The following is a 20,227-nucleotide window of genomic DNA, read 5'->3' on the forward strand; positions in this document are numbered from 1 at the left end:
GGGCACTCATTTTGCTTCAGTTATAGCAGTAGAACTGGGGTAAGTGAAGGGGAACTTTTTGCTTTGGTTTCTAAACAGCTCGGTTGCCTTGGCTTATTGAGGGGATGCCCTTTTTATTGGCTATTGTAGACGTGACTACAGCTACAAAGGTGATTTTGTGGGGTAGTTGCAAGAGAAGAAGGACTCTTCCAAGTTGTCATAAATAGCGAAATATACTCTTGACTTACATGAAGTGTTGAGGAAAAGCAACTCTTGAAGAGCAGACCCAAGTTACTTTCTTCTGACCTAGCCGTTGGAGGATTCTCAGCAAGTTTGGGAACCCCCTAAAAAATGGGACAATTGATGATTTCACATCTAGTGTCAGCAGGATCTCTGTTATCTGACTGCTGTGGTACAGCTACATCTTGTGTATCATGTACTGAACGTCTTTCAAGGACTTTGCCTCTTGCTTTGGACTGCAGATCCCTTTCCTAACCATTTTGGGCTGGATAACCCAATAAAGATTGATGTCAAGTGGACTGTGGATCTTGCAGGGCCCAGAACAGTTTTTGTATAATTAATTCTGAACTGGTGCCCACTATAAGGATATCAGCGCCGTGATTATGATTATGCACCATTGATAGCTATTGCCCAGGACTCTGCAGCTATGGACAGGATGAACGTGAAGGCCTTTCAATACTGGTGACCTTTGTACACACCAAATAGTTGTGCTCTCAATGTCACATTGAAGGTTTGGAGTATAGCGCCTCATGTACAGATATATTTGATTAAGGACCTTCTCCCATGTATAAGGGTATTGCAAGCCATTGAGGAGTTCAGTGCACCCTGGATATCGAGAAGGAAACATCATGGTGTGTTTCCATAGGCATTCGGTCCTATGTTAGAACGAGTGCTTCATTTGTGCTTGTTGTTTCCAATGCGAAGCCCCGGAACTTACTTCTGAGGGCCGGCGCTTATTTTTCTGCCTCAAACATTTACTGCAAGCAAAAGAAACACATGGGAAAGACAGTGGAAGGGAAAAACAAAAGAGCGTCGCAATGGGAGAAAGCTGCAGAGTGAGCTGAAGGGGCAGAGAGTGACTTTAAATGGATTTAAGAGGCCCGAGAAGGCTTCAGGATTACGCCGCCTCAGTATTCCGTGTTCCTACATTTAATTGCAGAAGTCGCATGTTTAAGAGGAGGGCTTTGAGCACCAGTACGTTTTTATTTACAAATTAAGCACTGGCCTACCACACCCTCCAATTCTGTCAGGCAGCAAATAAAAACTGAAAGCCACAGCTGAGTTACCCATATGCTGAAGGGAACCTCATACCTTTCCTCCTGTCCCTAAAGGAGTTCTTAAATCCAAAAGAAAGAACCAGACTCCGACGCAGAAATACCAAAGCGAAAGGGAGCTAAACAGCAATAAAATGCATATCTCAGCTAGGCATCATTTTATGCTAAAATGTATATGCCTCGGTCGAACCCTTCATGCACAAAAATAGGGTGCGAAGAGAGAAACTTTCTTCGCCTAGCACTGCATATTTTGATTGCTACGAAAATACTACCGGAGTCTTAGGCTGTGACAAAAAAGCATAGCCAGCTACAGCCAAATCTCTCCAAAAGAACCGAAAAAAGCAAAAATTTCAAAACAACAAAGCATTGGCAAAGCAAACAGATCTGAGTTTATGTGTCAACACACGCAAACCAGTGTATATAAAGATTATGTTTCCATAACATAGCATAATAAATTCTGACCTATTGGCTTTTGCCTTTGATTGGTAATAGTTGTAGTGGTAGTGGCGTTGGTATTTATTGGGTGCGATGCTGGCGGCGATGGTACTAGTGGCATTATTGGTGGTGGCATAGTACTGTATTCTATTTGGTGTGGTATTTTGGTTGTTGTATTGGTGGAACTAGAAATGGTGATGGTATTAGTGGTGTATCTGTGGTGCTGGTCCTGGTAATGGTGGTGCTAACTGGATTAGTGACAATTGTGCTAGTGGTGATTACACGTGCGTTGGTGGTATTTATGTGATATTGGCAATGTTGTGTTGGTGTTATTAATAGTGGTATGAAATTGGTGGTGGTCTTAGAGGCAACATTGGTTGTCTCAGTGATAGTATTGATGGTCCTGGTGCTGGTATGGGTGATGATGTTAGTGGTGATATTGATGATATCGTACTGGTGGTACCCCATTGGTCGAATTGATGATATAGATAGTGGCAATGACATTGGTGGCTATGCTATTAGTAGTTCTGGTGGTAGTATTAGTGGTGGCATTTGTGGTTTTGGTATTGTTGATGGTGGTAGTATTAGTGGTGGTGTTTTGGTGGTTATGTTGGTGTGATATTGGGGTGGCTTTGGTATTGTGGTAGTGTTGGTGATATTGGTAGTGACAATACTGGTTTGGTATTGATTGTGTTGATCATATTGATGGTGGTACTGGTGGTGGTACTGGTGGTGGTACTGGTTGTATTGGTAGAAGCTGTATTTGAGGTATTCTTAGTGGTATAACAGCTATGGTGCTGATGGTGTTGGTCATATTATTACGAATAGTAGTTGTAAAGGTGTGGTGGTATTGGTGGTGGTATTCAATATTGGCATTGTGGTAGTAATATTAGTGGGATAGCTAGAGGTGGTAATGAGGTATAGGTGGTTATGATATTGGTGGTAGTAATAATGGTGGCATTATAGGTGGTGGTGACATTGTGGTGGTGGAGGCATTGTTACACCTCCTAGTTGTAAATCAAGATGGCCTAATGAAAAGATGGCAGTCCAGTGTGCTAAACAAAAAGCAATGTGGTCATGCTTGCATATGAATCATGGCAGACATATTTTTTTTTAAATGGCTGCCGCAGGCCCGCATTCATTTATTTTCAAGGACTCCATGGGAGGTGGATTGATACACCAAATATCCAACAGCAGGATGATAAGAGAGAATAGCTTCTCTGGGCTGTTCTCAATGTCTCAAGCCAATGTTTACAAGAGGCTGATCCGCCTAATGATTGCAAGGGCTGCCCCAGAGCCCACTTTATATACACTATGAGTAATAGATCTTACAGACAGGTGTGGTGTCAATCCAGACCTACAATAGAAGAATAACTTAGCTTTTCCTCGCCAGCAACAGGTAGATCCTCCTTCAGTGAGGTACCTACCCTCAGGAGGACCAACAAACAGGATGTTTCAGCTGACCGCAAGGTATAGGTATACTGAGGTCAAGGTGAAGGTGAATAAATAGAAATGTTCTTAATTTTCAAGCCCAAGGGAGTTGCTTTCTATGCTGGATGATCTCATCGCATATATATATATATATATATATATATATATATATATATATATATATATATATATATATTATACTACTGCCATGGTGCTCCATATTTGAAATACAGCGCACACATGGTGGCATTAGTGGGGCATTAAGGGGTGCATGTGCAAAGCCACTTTTCATGAATCGGCCCTTTTTCTTTACTAAGACAGGAGTCATGTCCACGGGGTTGTGCGTCAAAAAATGACGCTGGTCAGGTTGGCGTCATTTTTCTGACTTTAACCTGACTAGCACCATTCTTTGACGCACAACCTCGTGTTTCCCCTATGCCTCCCCCACCCCGTTAGCATAATTTATCTTGACGCTAATCAGGCCTTACCGCCAGCTGGCGTCATTCCTTAAATATGACGCCTGGCTGGCATTCAGGAATGGCACTAGCCGGCGATAAACTTTTTTACATAAACCTGCGCTAACGCAGGTTTGCGTCAAAAAGTAGAAATCAGGGCCCAAATGTTCCATTGAAATGGCCACCACATTACAACTGATATGCAGTATTACAGGAAATATTTATTATTTGCACATCAACAAGTAAAGTGTCTTGATTTGTTTTGTCCCTATTACAATCTTTGGCTCATATTTATACTTTTTTCCACTGCATTTGCGTCATTTTCTGACGCAAAAGTGGCGCAAACGTATAAAATACAATTATATTTTGTACGTGTGTGCTGCTTTTGTGTCAAAAAATGACACAAATGTGGCGCAAATAAAGTATAAATTTGGGCCTTTGTTTCCATCACACTTTAGAATAACAAAAATATGCTTAATTTGTGGTTTCCTGAATGCTGACATTTTTTTAAATATTTGTACAGTTCATTTAGAGGTATTTCAATACTGTGTGTTAGAATACAACTGACATCTTACAGCCTTTCTTTTCACACTCTCTGTACCCCATTCAAGATTGTCAGGTAGTTCACTTAACATAATCCTCTAACTTTGCAGTCAGAGATTGAAAAGGAGAATGAATCTTTATATTAAAAGAAAAACCAGATGACCTGTCACTGTTCATTGTGCGGTTGATTTCATTGCTCTTTTACTGCTGAGTCAGTGTTTATCTAAACTTAAAAATAATGATTCAAAGAAAAAAAAGCTGCATTTGAATGCACAACAAAGATAACAAGATAAAAACGAAACGTAAAGGTTTCTTTATGTCTCATTCTGCACTCTAGCATGGTTATTTTGGGAGTGCTGCAGCACCCACGCACCCCTATGTCTAGCGCCTATTCATTTTTAAAATATTATAACACTTGAAATTGCGTTTTTGCATTCATTTTCAAAGGTTTTATATTTTAATGTTTGATCCCAACTACTTCCAACACAAATGTAACTCTTTGTCAACTAAGAGTTTGCAGTGAGTTTCAAGGGATTTTTCCTCAGAAAGGTTCAAAACCACCTGCTCTCAACTTCAATTTAACAAAGGATTTCCAATTCTTTTTTTGAATTTTGAAATGATTCACTTATTTATAACAAGAATTGAATTGTTAAAGTCAGTGGCTCTGGGATTAATCTGCAATTGTATGCAGTGATGGTACATTTAAGGGAGACACAGGGTAGGCAGCCAGGAAGAGTGAACAGAGAGGTCTATACTTGTAAAGTAGTCCCTCTCATAGTGCAACGCATACACGCGAGTGGAGGCAGAAGGACACAGCCAGGGAGTCATTAGAAGTTAGGGATAGATGAGAACTCTACTGGGCCAACCCATTATGTGTGTGACAACTTCTCAAGTCAATGGCTGAAAGAGACTGTTGGAAAAGAGATAACTGGTGAAAGAGAACACCCAAAGCCCACGCCATGTATATTGTTAGTAATGTAACTGTTTCACAGCTTTGTTACCAAAACCCAGACCTAAAACGTGCTGCTTATATACATTCATGAACCCCACTGCGGTACAGAGAACATCACATTACATTTGTAGTGTGATGTTGCATTTTTTGCATGCAACTCACAGCATTAGACCGCAGTCAGTGCCAGGTCCTCGGAGAGGTAGTCTGGGAGTACCTGGGTGTAGTCTGTTTATATGCTATATTTTCATGTCACGTTGGCAAAATATTTTAATAGATGGTTTGATTCTCCAGACCTACAGTTATGACCTAAAAGTGACATTGCTCATGTAGGTGAAGATTTGTGGCCATACTCTTTGGCTACTGTAGAGAATGATACATGACCCAGTAGGTAACAACTCTAGATGAAAGGTGTTAAAGGGACAATCACAAGGACAAATACAAAAATGTCCGGCATTGTGGTCAAAAGTACATGCAATGTAGTTAGGAAACTAAGGGTACTGATAAGGGAGAAAGAAACAGAAAGGTGATAGATGAAGAATCAGTGAACGAACTAGACTGGCAGGCGTTAACACCTTCCAAATGAAAGCTTGTGACCCAAGTTGCACTGATGCCTACAGTGCCGCAGAAGTCCCAACTACAGACTTTAATTCTGCCTACCTGTTTCAACGCAGGAGCTGCCATAAGTCCATCCTCCATAATGTTCCAGGAATACGCTTCACAATTCAGCTTGCCGCATCTCTGAAGTAAGGCAAGGTCGCAAGCCCCGCTTGTTGTTGCTGGCACAAAGGGCATGGCTCGCACCCTCACCCACTGGTACTGTGTATTAGGAGGGGCTTAGTACACGTGTCCCCTGTAGCTACAAAGCATTGTCATGCCTTTTGTGCCTTTTGAGTATTGCATACAAGCCATAGCCTTTTGCCATAACATATGTGGAGTGTCACTGTCGACAGCAATCAAAGGGTATAGTCTGTGACCATGCGTTGATGGGGCTGAGTACAATGATGGATCCAGTAGACTTGTCTACTTAATCCAGATCTTACCTTCACTGTCACTGTGTCCATGGAGCATGACTTGCGGTGTTGCACTGTGTGAAGAACCCTTGTTCACTACAGTCCATGTTCCTCACAGCTGGTAAATATGGGTCACGGACTTTGGCTGCAGACAATGTTCCATGAAAGATGCCTGTATACTTGGAGTCGTCGTATCTTTTGGTTACTAGGCTAGCTAATCACCATCAATTGTTTGTGAAGAAGGCAACAGCAAATAATATGCCAACATTGGGTGTTGTGACATGGCTGATGAAAGCATTAAACACACACAAGCAGATGCAGATGTTTTGTCCAGAATAAGGTCAACAACAGTGCTGTGGTAGCTGGAATTGCCTTGATGCTGGATGCCTGCCGGGGTATGGCAAAAATTGAGGGTTTTACACTAAATTAAAAAATACTAACCATCTAGCCACAGAGAGCACATTATTATATCTCGTGTCCCTGAAATATCTGTTCATTTGTCCTTTTCAACTGCTTTTATAGTTTCTCTTAGAAAGTGCTCATTTTGAGGTTACTAACAAAAAGTGTGAATCTGTATTGAGTACCCATATTGTAGAATTCTTGCTTGTCAAGCAGCATGAAATGGGATCCTAACATACATAAAAGAAACTGCTAACTGGCTGTTTTGGAAATGTGGCCGATTAAGTTGAGCTCAATTCCTGACAGAGAAACCAAGGCATATTGCAAGTATGATCAGGAAACCTTGCAGACAGGCACCTCTGGTAAAGAAAAAGTGTAAACGCATAATTTGTGGTTCCCAAAAGGGTAATGTGCTGGATGGTCTTGGATCTAGAAAACAAATGCATTTTGTGCATGTGCAAGAAGCTTCTGGCTCACCCCGGTAAAAAAGGTGGTTGAGCACTGCACTGCACAGGCTTAGCTTGCCTATGTACCACCTGCACATGCCAAAAAGGGTGTAATTCTGTCCGGTTGTTCAGGCTGTAGACATGTCTAGAGGTCCTTTGAGAATGACCCCCTCTTTTTCTTGGCCTCTGCTTAACGGATCACCCTGAAACTTTCCATGCGCAATGCGAATCACTGCAACACTTTTTTTTCTTTTCGGGAAGATTCGTCAAACAGTGCCAAAGATATAGGCAAGTCAAAAAATGCTTTTTCTATGGGAACTATAACTACCTACTGGTGACCACCACTAGGTTTTATATATATATATATATATATATATATATATATATATATATATATATATATATATATATATATATATATATATGTATATGTACATATATATATATATATATATATATATATATATATATATATATATATATATCTTGGTCTAGAAAGAGGCATTTTTGTTATTTGGTGTAAATCTGTTCAGTAGTTTTCTAGTTATTAAATGAAAACCAAATTTGTATATATAGGGACACACATTCTCATTGGATCCTCCATGGATTTGGAGGACAAGCAAGGCCGTGAATGGCTGGCCGCAATCTGACAGAAAGGTTGTGGCTGCCATTTTTTTTCTTGCACTGTCTGGTGGGTGGGAAAAAAAACAGTGTAAAAACATATAAGGGGTGAGGACACAGGTATCCTGACCCAATAGGACACTTGGAGGGGTCCCTTATGGCCAATCCGCGGATTTGAGGATCCTCCTCAGATCCTCCTTGGATCCTCCTGGGACCCTGGGGAAAAGCAAGGCTCTGGTTGGCTTGCTGCAACCAGACACAAATATTAACATGTGCGTTAAAAACCCATAGAAATTCACTGAAAAAAACAAAGGTTACAGGGACGGTGTAGTTAGGTTGTCGTTTTACCCATACAAGACCATGGAAATTTAACAGTTATACTTACAGTTATACTTATCTGAAGAAACTGTAACTCATGATGGAAAGTAACGTTAGGCCACAAGTTATAGCGTTATTGGGGTCTGGTCAACTTAGCCTCAGACTGATTCAGAGTGAAACCACATCTCCAGTTCTTACCATATAGCGCCAAGAAGTAAAATGGGAAGGAATCTTGCGCCACTGGAGCGTCACTTTTCGTCACTCTCCAGCGGCGCTATGCCTTGCACCGTATTTACAAGGTGACGTTAAGCCACTTTTTGAGGCTTAACGCCTCCTTGTAAAAATGGCCCCTTCAGACACAGCAGTTTGCGTGGAAGGGGCATGCAATGGGTGTTGCTGTGCGCATGCCACAGCAACACCCATTGCATTTTGATGCTGCCCCAGATTTATGAGTTTTCGTAAACCTGAGGTAGTGCCAAAATCTAACACCACCCCTGGGATGGCATTAGCAGGGCGCAACAAGGAGAAATGCTTTAATTTCTCCTAGTTTTTCCTCTTTCTATGTGTGCTGCATTCTACAGCACATATAGAAAGAGCAAATTGGCATTTAATATTGTTTTTGTGTAGGAAGATGTCCCTTCCTGCACAAAGACAATCTTCCCCTTAACACAGCCATCCTTGCACAATGGTGCAAATTTAGCGCCGGCACAGGGGACAACACAGTGGTGCGCCATATTCAATTAAATACAGTGCATCCCTGCATTGGGAAAATGATGGAGCGCGGTGCTGCCAATTTTTTTTCGCATAGTCGTGCTCCATCATTTTCTGTTAAATATGGGCCTTTGTGTCATAAACTGACAGCAAGTTTAAAGTACCAGTAAACTACAGTTAGAAGTGAGATAGCACTTCTTTCTGGCACCTCATTATTTTCTGCATGCAACATAGAGCTTTGAGAGAGGGAATAGAGCCGATGCATATGTACAAAAAATGTCTTGACATTCTCTAGAAATAATTTTCAATCAGAATCTTGTCCGTGAGCAAAATTAGCTATTTTTAGATTTGGCTTGATGAATGCTCCTGTTTTGCAACATTCGTTCATGTCAGATATTTAAAGTATGCAAAACAGTGACCGATTTGTAGTACTCCCAGCTTTGTACTTGGCCATGGAAAAGAGCTTTGGAAGCAAGCTTCAGGATTCAGGAATGGAGTGTAGCTGTCGCTCATTGATACTGTTTGAATTGTTGTCTTCAGTGTCGTGTCTCCGTCGGTCACTGGTGTAATCTGCTGCGCAGAGCACCTGACTCATAGGAGTGTGCGTGTATTATTATTTTTTTTCACAGTGAATCAAATGTGTTTTGTCTTAAAAACTAGTCATTCAGTATACAGTGATTGGTAGCCATATACACTTGCACTCACTTTGAATGCGAGGACACATTTTGCTCTGAAACATTAGCACAAAAAAACACAACAGTCTCAAACAGCAGCTGCTCATGTTCTGGCCGTTCCCTTTTATGTGCACATGGTACATTTTTAGTAGAAATGGCGTTTAATTACGCATAATTATGCGCCGTGGCTTAATATCATCATTTTGTGAATTTTGTGTGACAAGTGTAACCCAAAAACAGTGAAATAGTGTGACATTATTGTGGTGTAATTGAAATGTCTCCCTGACCTATACGAGAGTTTTCTGTGGATGTATATGCATCCCTGTATGTATATATGTTTTATGCACATGTGCAACCTGTTTGATTTAGAGCCTGTACATGTGACGTCTCTGTGTATGGGTGTCGTTGTGTGTGTTACTTATGCAAATAGGGGCCTGCATGTGTCTTCTCGGTGTACAAGGGCTTCCGCCTTTGTATTGCCCTTGTACTGAGGCTCCAGTGTGAATGCTAGTCTGGATGTGCTTCGAAGCCTCTGTTTTACTGCCTTATAGGTGTATTGATGTATATCAGTGGCATATCAAATGCCCCCGGTGAGTACCCCCCCCTCAGCTGCGTACCCTGGACTGAACGCTCCTGAATGAGTCTGGAAAGGCCCCCCTCCAGGTGCTTTGCAGGGGTCCCCCCTCAAGTTTCGTTACGCCAGCGATGTGTATCTGTTCCTCTGCGTCTATTATAAAAATACAAACCCATTGATTTTATCAACATTTGTTTGCCACTTATTTCCATGTCTTCCTAGAGCTGTAGGCATATTTTTGCAATATGCTCTAAAAATGTTTTCTTGTTAAATTCTTCTCGTGCACTTTAGCCACTCCATCGTGCATATGTTATTTGAAGGGTGGCAAAGCAGAGGGAAGGGCACTGCCTTTGGTAAACATGGTATTTGCTTCTTTCTTTAGCGCAACACGTGTGAAGAGGTGATCGAGCAGTACAACGGGGAGCTGGAGATTCAAGCAAAGCTGCTGACACCCTCCCAGGGTGGAAAGATTCAGTATGTGGATGAGACATCAGAAGGTAATGTACACCGCCCTCTTACACATAGATGCGTCTTTCAAACGTCCATGTGTGCTTAGTTTCCGCTTATTCAGAAGCAACCAGTGATTGTAGGAGTTTGTGTCTAGTGCAAGACGATGAAACAGAATAGCCTTGTCAACCCAGAAGGATTGTTGAATATTCATCAGGGATACATTTCTCAGGGGCCATTTTTCAGTGGGAAAAGTTCACATTTTAACTCCTCAGACCGAGTTAATCAGAAAAATTGGGTGGAAGATCCATTCAGGTGAAACACTGCTATTTCAGGGTCAGGGTAGGCTTTTCCATTTCCAGAATTTCCCTTAGACATTGGATGATAACCCACAGTAACGGGCTTTAAGAATTGTATTATTGCATGTTATTCCATTTAGCTCACTTTTGCCAGAAAATTCTTCCAAGTGATAACTCGAGGATCTTTCATAGGAAGAAAGCCAGGATTCGTAATTTGCAAAGAACTCTAGATGTGAAATCATTCACAGACTCAGTCCCGCATTTATACTTTTTGGTGCGAAACTGCGGGAATGCAGTTTTGCACCAAAAAATATAGCGCCGGCTTGCACCATTCCTGAGCTCCAGCCAGGCGCCACCTTAAAGGAATGGTGCAAGCCGGTGCTAAACTTGGGCTAGCGTCTTCAGAAAGGCGCTAGCCGGGTGAGGGTGGTGGTAGAGAAGGAAGGGGTTGTGCGTCAAAAAATTTTGCTAGCCTGGATAGAGGCAAAAAAAATGCCTCTAACCAGACTAGCGCCATTTCCTGGCGCACAATCACCAAAAACATGACTCCTGTCTTAAAAAAGACAGGAATCATGCCTACTGCCCCAGTGGCTAGCACAGGGGACAAGTGTCCCCTGGGTATGGCTATTGCACCCTGTGCCATGCAGGGGACCCCAAGATAGGGCCCTCGGTGGTAAAAAAATAATAAAAAAACGTAAAAAATACTTACCCAAACTTACCTGGGATGGGGTCCACCATCCTCCAGTGTCCCTCTGGTGGTGGTGGTGGGGGTGTTCCTGGGGCTTGGGGAGGGCACCTGTGGACCCATTCGATGGTGTTTAGCCACGGAAATGGGTCCAAGGGTCCACTAATGTCTGGTCTAACCCAGGCATTTAATAATGGTGCAAAGCAAGCTTTGCACCATTATTTAACCTCTCCTCCCACCCGTGCATCATTTTAGAACGGGGGATAAGTATGGGACAATGGAGATAGCACAGTTTTTTAGACGGGAATGACTACCTTGCATCTCACTGACCAAAAATGGTGCAAACTCCTATATTTTGACGTTAGACGTGTCTAACGTCAAAATATAAATATGGAGTTAGGTTTGTGCTGAATTTGCATTTTAAAAAATACGCAAAACACTGCATCACTCAGAATGATGCTGATAGGCTTGTATCTATGATTTCAGAAGATTTCCGTCATTCAGAGATCTCACAGAAATCTTTAGGTTTGTGGAAATTTATGTTAGCTACAGATTTCCACACATACTTAAGCTTCCTAACGCTTATCCTTGCTAAATTCCCTCTCAGCAGCAGTCTTTGTGAATCACAGTGGTGGAAGTGTGGAATTTTTCTTGTTCTCTACCAGGAAAAAATAATTTCATGGTGTAGAAAAAGTTTTCCTACATCTCCATGCCGTGTTGAAATGTTTGAGAATCTTCTATATCCTATTAGCCACTTACTGGAAGCGGTACTGAAAAAGACTTATATTCTTTGTGGTCCCCTCCCCAGGTCAGCTAATTTCGGACAGGTCACCATTCTGAGGCCTTCAAAAAACCAAGACCCATATTTATGAAAAATGTGGCAAAACTGCGCTAATGCAGTTTTGCGTAATTTGTCTTAACACCGGCTAGTGCCATTCCTTAGAGCCATATTTAATAAATAGTGCAAGATGACGCAAAGGAATGGCTAGCATCTAAAAAAAGATGCTAACCGGTCAGGGATGGTGTTAGGGAAAATGGCGCTAGTGGGTCTGAAATGACGTTAGGCTGATCAGCGTAAAAAAATGTGCCGTTATCCAGTCTAGCGTCATTTTATGACACCCAAGCAGCCAAAAAATGACTCCTCTCTAAGTGTAGACAAGAGTCATCACAACCACCAAAATTCCCACCACAGGGGATTAGTGTCCCCTGGGCAAGCCTGACATACCCAATGCCAGGCAGAGGGCCCCATGTAAGGGACCCCCAATGGCACTTACAAAAAAATAAAATTATACTTACCTGAACTTACCTGGGAAGGGGTCCCTTTCCTGTAGTGTTCCTGTGGTGTGGGTGGTGGTGTTCCTGGGGCTTGGTGTGAGCATCATTGTGCCTATTCCATGGTGTTCCACCATAGAAATGGGCCTACCTGCACCCTAACGCCTGGTCTGACCCAGGCGTTAAATAATGGCACTAAGCAGGCTTAGTGCCATTATTTAGGTCCGCTTCCTCCTTGCATGTCGTTTTTGTGCCTGGAGATTAATATGGTGCTAGGAAGTTTGCGTCATGTTTAGGACGGGAATGCCTACCTTGCATCTCATTGACGTAGGGTGGTTTCGCGCATCCTAAACATGGCACTAACTCCTATATTTTGACACTAGACGGGTCTAGCGTCAAAGTATAAATATGGAGTTAGGTTAGTGCCGTTTTAGCTCCAAAATAAATGGTGCTAAAGCGACGCCAAGCATCCATAAAATGCGCCCACATTTTAACAGATGTTCTCGTCAAGATAGTGGGAAGTGCTAAAGAAAATTGACGTGCTGTCTGCCTATCCCCAAATCTTGTGGTCAGCTCTGGCAGGAATTTTGAAGCCTAGCAACAAAACCATAGTGGCTGAAGGCCTGCCTGTAAGAAATACATGTTCTTTGGTAGTATTATGGGGTGCCTGCCGTCACTACAGAATCAGAGACAGTGTGCACCTTATGAAGTGTTTACTTCCATGGGTTAAATTGACAGCACCAGTTGTCATGTCTGAGCGTATTTTTCCTTAAGGCGGCACAAGGCCATAGTGAGGGCAGGTGAGTCATTACACTAATGCAAAATCAGATATTAACAGCAGTAAACTGTTATGTAATGATTAAATGAGAAGTTAGATGGATGTTTTTTTTTTCCAGGTTTCACATTGTAATTACTTTTTGGCCAGGCAAAAATAATGTTTATATAAATACTATATAACAGTTAGCTATACACCTATATGCTACCATGCAATCACTTTCATTTCCAGCTTAGTCATTAAACTTGGGCATTTGGTTGGATTACTGTGTTTTTTTCTGGCGATAATTAAGAGAAGGATCTTTACCTATTTGTGACACTGTCCTCTATCAGAGCAGAGTCTAAATATTTTTGCCGCGACCGTGTAAGAGGAGGAGGAACTACAATTTGTATTTTGAGAAGACCATTCACCTCTATAAAAAAGACTCTTCTATGGGGTCATCATGTGTTTTTTTTTTTCACTGTTCATCACTCATTGAGATACCAGACTGATAACCAACCTCAAATTGTTTGCCCTGAGCAGGGCTTCACAATGAGAGTTACCATGGCTCCCTTTTAGGAGCTCTTATCAGAGAGTATGTAGGACAAGACTTATTCACACACACACTGTCATCATCTTAATGTATGTGTTCAACTTATTTTTCGTATGCAGTGAAATTGCATGGTATGAAATGAACGTTTACACTGTTATTCTTTCATAGAAGGCCCTGTTTTAAAAAGCTATGTCTAAAAGTATTTCTTTTTTAGGAGAGGTATATGACTAACATATGCTATATTTTTTTTTGGTTCAAAGAATATTAAAAGGATGGGATAGTATAACAATTTGTTATTTTTATTTTTTAATGTTTGTTCTGCATGCAGAACCACCTTTATTTACAGTACTAGTTATAGTGAATGGATGGGGGATAGACTTTTGAATTTGGGCTCCTAATTAGGTCCTAAAGAATGCAGCTGACTCTTTGTGGACACTAGGGGCCTTATTGCGATTTCAGCGGACGGAAAAGCCCGTCCGCCGAAATCCCGACAGGGAGGTTGCCGCCACTGTGGCTGCCTCCCCACCGGGCCCATTACAAGTTTGCCACTGGGTCAGCGGGCGGAAACTGAGGTTAGCGGGAAACGGCCTACAGCATTGTCTCCGGCTCATAAAAAGCTGGCGGCAACGCTGTTGTGCGCGGAGTGCACCAGCACCTGTTCTTCACCACCCTTTCCATGGTGGTTCTACCACCATGAAATCGCTCGTGGAGAACAAAGTCGTAATCCCCAGGGCAGCTTAAAAAGACGCTAGTGGGGTGGGGGTGGCAGTAGGGAAGGACCGGGTTGTGCGTCAGAAAATGACGCTATCCTGGTTAGAGGCAAAAAAAATGCCTCTATCCAGACTAGCGCCATTACCTGGTACACAACCACCAAAAACATGACTCCTGTCTTAGGAAAGACAGGAGTCATGCCCACCACCCCAGTGACCAGCACACGGGACAAGTGTCCCCTAGGCATGGCCATTCCACCCTGTGCCATGCAGGGGGGCCCGAGTTAGGGCCCCTAATGGCAAAAATAAAATAAAAATACTTATCCAGACTTACCTGGGATGGGGTCCCCCATTCCCTGGTGTTGCTCTGGTGGGGTCAGGGTGTTCCTGGGGCTTGGGGAGGGCACCTGTGGACCCATTCCATGGTGTGTAACCATGGAAATGGGCTCTTAGGTCCCTTAATGCCTGGTCTGAACCAGGCATTAAATAATGGTACAAAGCAAGCTTTGCAAGATTATTTGGCCCCCTCCTCCCACCTGTGCGTTATTTTAGTACAGGGGATAAATATAGAGCTATGGGGATAGCACAATTCTTAGATGGGAATGTCTACCTTGCTTCTCATTAACGCAAGGAAAGTGCACGCATCCCAAAAATGGTGCAAACTCCTATATTTTGATGTAAGATGCATCTAATGTCAAAATATAAATATGGAGTTAGGTTTGCCCCGAATTTACATAAAAAAATGACGGAAATTCAGCACAAACAGAGTATAAATATGCCCCTGAGTTTGTTCAAGGGCTAGACTCTCCCTTTTCCATTCATCGTCACTCTACTCAGAGAATGCTGAGATAGAAACATAGTCAGTTTTTTAAATATCAGCGATATATAATGGGGCTTCCATTCAGCTCTCTTCATCCATTGGTCTATTCAAGTGTTGTTCACATTTTGCTTCCCCCACCTCAGCATTGAGGACAGATCAATGGGTTAGCCTGCTTCAGTCGCTGATTTTCTTGACTGTGAGTGATGGCAATTTGCCTGTGCACATGTGAACAGTCTTCTGTGCCAGGGGTGACAGGCCAGTTTCTGGTTCCATTCAATGTTTCTTTATTGTTCTATTTTGTAGTAAGGCGTTTTTGACTCATTTTTTGCAAACATATACATGCCACCTTTAGAAAGAGGCGTTTTTAATTTATTTATTTTGCTCTTTTAATTTCTCTGAAGTTTAATCGCATTAAGTCAGAGCGTGCAAAACCACTGAGAATGTTTGTTAATATCCAGAAAATTATGACATTGGTCATGCCCACCACATTTACTTTTCCCCTGAAATACTCAACTTTAACAAACAGCTTTTATTTTAGGTTTGGCCTGACTTTTTCTAAAATGTTTAACAAACTCTCTATATATTATTTAAATTTCTAGGGACAGAAAGAAAGTCAACTGCTATTGGAGAACTTCATATCGTAGTACACAGCGCCAAGAACTTACCACTAAGGTCTGATGGGACATTAAGTTCATTTGTAAAAGGGTAAGTATGACAGTCTAGAATCCCCAGAATTCCTTTTGCTTTGTATTTATTTATTTTTTATTAAAATATACTAATTTTCTAAATGTGTAATGTAGAAACCCAGTCAAGGCAGAAAACACTACATAATAATTGTGACAAGAAGCAGTCACTCCTCTTGCTTACTTAATACAGTTTTCAGAACAAGTTCACACCATCTGAGTTAGGCAGGATTCCTCATGAGTATACAGCTACAACTTTCTCTTGGAAGATATCAAAGAAAAACAACCGATTAGAAGTTGCTGAATCTACAATTTTTTTGCATTATGAATACAGGGAAAAGATGATAAATATAGCAACAGTAAATCGATTATGGAGAAAACCAGATTTCTAAATTATATTTATCAACGTTTTTGCATCACCCTTGTGCCATGCACAATAATGCAAGGGAGGTGCAAAACCTAGATAAGATATACCAAGCCATGCAAGGCCACAAGAATTATAGCAGCAAGTATCTTCTACTCCCAGGTTTTGTCAGAGACGGGTGACCAACAATAAACCCTTGTCTGCCATGGTAATCTATGAGATTACATGCAACAAAATACCTGTATACAGCCTGTAACATTGGACCTGATTTAGTTTGGCAGATTAACAGTCCTCTGTTGGGATGGCAGAGGACATTCCCTTCACCATCCTGCGGGAACTCTACCTGCCATTTTTAGAGTTGTCTGCCAGCCCTGTGTACAACTCTTTACATTGGCAGGTACCACTGCCACAGAGGTTCCTGTCAATATAAGAAAGGTTTCAAAGATGGTACCATCAGATATGAGGAACAGTGTTTCTTTTAGAAAAACAAAACAACTAATGGTCCCCACACCCTGGCAGTTGCCTCCCAGGGTGTGGAGGGGGTCATTACTTTTTTCCTGTCCCAGTTCTATTCCAGGCAGTGACGGACATGAAAAAAGCCTTTTCATGTGCACCATTAATAGGGTATATGATGCAGGAGTATAAATAAGGCGCACGGGCCTTAAAGTCATTTTTTGGACAGGAACGCCTACCTTGCATGTCATTAACGTAAGGTGGTTTCCTGCATCCAAAAAATTACGCACACTGAGGTTTTTTGATGTCCGCGGGGTCGGGCGTCATAGTATAAATATGGGGCAAGGTTTGCGCCGAATGTGAGTCAAATGTTTTGAGGCACATTCAGCGCAAACAGAGTATAAATATGCCCCTTAATGTGCCAATAGGGTGAAATCCATTGTTACCATGTTTAAAGGTCAGAGCACATGCACTTTAGCACTGGTGAGTACTAAAGCCAGCAAAACCGAAGTCAGCAAAAACAGGAAGATGGAAGGCAAAAACTTGGGGGAAAGCACCCCAAGGATGCCAGGTCCAACATCTGCCCTCCACATGAAACCAGGGAGAACTACCCACCCTCATGGGATTTCTCATCGCTAAGGTGGAAGGACATTGAGAGACCATCAGCTTTGGCATGGTTAGTTCCAGAGCGATGCTACATCGTAGAGGGCATTCCCCTGTAGCGAGATGGACGACCTCAATAGTTTGAAATTCTCACTGCTCATCTGCTTTAGCCATCTAAGGGGTCTGTGATTTGTCTGAACCCAGAATTGAGCCCCAAACAGGTATTGTCTTAACTTCTTCAGTGCCCAGACCACTGCAAATGCGTCGCTTTCTATTACAATCCCCTTCTGTTCCCTAGAAAATAATCTCCTATCAATGAAGGCTACTAGTTGATATAGGCCCTCTTTATATAGCTATGAGATCATGGTCCCTGTGCCATGCAGTGAGTCATCTGTCTACACAATGAACTTCTGGGAAAAACCAGGGTCTTTGTACGCGTTCCATGCACATAGCCTTCTTCAGTGTGTCAAAAGCAGTGTGGCACGCCTCTGTCCATATGACCTGTCTAGGCTGCTTCTTCAAAGTCAGCTCTCTCAAGGAAGCAACGAGGGTGCCATACCCCTTGACAAACCTCCTGTAGTACCCAGTGAGGCCCACGAAGGCCCTCACCTATATCTCGGTTTTGGGGGCTTCTTAATCCAGAATGGTTTGAATTTTGGTCTAGAGGGTCTGCAACTTGCCCTCTCCAACTTGGCGCCCCAAGTAGATCACTTAACCTTGCCCTGTTTGGGACTTACTAACCTTGATAGTCTGCAGAGCCTGACAAACTTCTCTGAGGTGGCACAGGTGGTTCTTCCAGCTGGAACTGAAGACCACAATGTTGTCTAGGTTTTTGGCACTTAAGTTCTTCAACCCAGCAAGGACCCGGTTGACTAACCTCAGGAAAGTGGCAGGGGCTGCTTCAACCTGAAGGGAATCACCCAAAACTGGAAGTGGCCTTTTGGGGTGCAAAATGCAGACCTCTTTTTGGCCCTCTCAGTTAATGCGATCTGCCAGTAATCAGTCATCAGATCAAAAGTGCGGAGGAACTTAGCAACCCCTGTTTGATCAATAAGCTCATAATTCCATGAGAAATGGTGAGCATCAGTCTTAGTGACTGCATTGAGCCCCTGATAACTCACACAGAACCAGAGTTCGGGGTGGTACCTGGAGGGAACGCCTTGGGGACCAGTGTCACTGGGCTGGACCAAGAGATGGTTGAGGGCTCAATTACCCCTACCTCCAGCATTTTGGAAACTTCTTTTATGCTCGCTCTCACTTTGCCAGATAGCCTATATGTCTTCACAGGCATAATGTCCCCAGTGTAAATATCATAAGTACACCATGTAGTGAGCCCTGGAGTAAAGAAGAATAAAAAGGCAAACTGCTCAAACACTTGCCAACAGTCTCTCTGTTGCTCTAGGGCAAGAATAGGGGAGAGATTGACATCCTCCACTGACCCAGCCTGCTCCATGGAAGAAATGATGTCAGGTAGAGCTTCACTCTCTTCCTCCACTCCATCATCCCTGTGCCAGGCACATGGTAACCTTGAACCTCTCAAATTTGGATTTGTCGGATTGACATGCAGAACCTGTTAGAGGTTCCTGGGGGTCTTGAGATTTACCAGGAATGTGACCTTCCCCTCGAGCTATTTCACCTAATAGGGCCCAGATAATCAGTCTTGTACTGTCCTCACTACAGACTCCATTATCTGTACTTTTTGCCCAGGCTAAAACTCACCCAGAGTGGCCTTCTGGTCATACTATTGTTTCATAAGCTCCAAGCTGGCTTCCAGATTCCCTTTCGCCTTCTTCTAGAACTGTTTCATCTGGGTGCATAGGGCTAGCATGTAGCTCACCACATCCTGAGAAATTTTCTTGGGAGCTTGCTCCCATCCCTCATTCACCAGGCTGATGGGCCCCTTGACAGGGTGCTTATACAGAAGTTCAAGGGGCTGAATCCAACCTTCTTCTGTGGTACCTCCATGTACTCAAACAACAGCTATGGCAAGTGGATGTCTCACTTCTACATCAAGGGGTCTGACAGGCCTATGGTCATGCCTTTATGGGTCTCGTTGAATCTTTCAACAAGCCTATTGGTTTTGGGACCATAGGGTGTGGAGACCTTGTATGTTACCCCAAACTTGTTTCACATGAGCTTCATGTATGCTGACATTATGCTGGTGCCATGGTCAGATACTACCTCCTTGAGGAACCCCACATGGGTAAATACCCCCATCAGTGCCCTGGGCTCAGTCACTGTCCTCAGAGGTAAGACTGGGTACTGGGTGCCATGCTCCACCAAGACCAGAGTGAACCTTTTGCCCAGGGCTGCCGTGAGGTGCAGAGGCCCAACATTGTTGATGCCCACCCTTTCAAAGGGGATGCAGACAAATGGAATAGGTACCAGGGAAGCCTTACACTCCGATTTCCCACTAGCCTGGCAAGTGGGACATGACCTGCAGAGTCCATCTGAGGCCAAAAAAAGTGGATGACAAAGGTCTTTCCCTCCCCTAGATAACCCGCCAGGAGGACATCATGATCTAGCTCCAGTAGGAAGGCCATGTAGCACTGGGGGTCACTAACACATGCGTTGCACCAGACTCAGGAACCTTTACCTCACTGTAAAGGAGACCATTGTCCCAGTAAATCAACACTTGGTGAGCAGAGGTGTCACCAGCTGCCTGGGCCTCGGCCTGCCGCCGTAACCATTCCAGAGTAGGGCCCTCAATCTGCACTCTGCCGAACACAGGTCTGAGAAAT

The 20,227-nt window shown here is 43.0% G+C and overlaps 1 protein-coding gene across 2 annotated transcripts in view; it reads left to right on the forward strand.

Annotated features, from left to right (window-relative positions):
- Positions 1-20,227, forward strand: part of SYTL3 (synaptotagmin like 3) — a 459,450-nt gene that overhangs the window by 392,552 nt on the left and 46,671 nt on the right. For both annotated transcript variants that reach the window (XM_069234590.1, XM_069234589.1), the window contains exons 13-14: positions 10,226-10,340; positions 15,983-16,088. In XM_069234590.1, the coding sequence (XP_069090691.1) occupies positions 10,226-10,340; positions 15,983-16,088 (221 nt within the window). The remainder of the gene's footprint in view (positions 1-10,225; positions 10,341-15,982; positions 16,089-20,227) is intronic.

Source organism: Pleurodeles waltl, chromosome 5 (assembly GCF_031143425.1).
Source record: "Pleurodeles waltl isolate 20211129_DDA chromosome 5, aPleWal1.hap1.20221129, whole genome shotgun sequence".
In the NCBI taxonomy this organism is placed as follows: Eukaryota; Metazoa; Chordata; class Amphibia; order Caudata; family Salamandridae; genus Pleurodeles; species Pleurodeles waltl.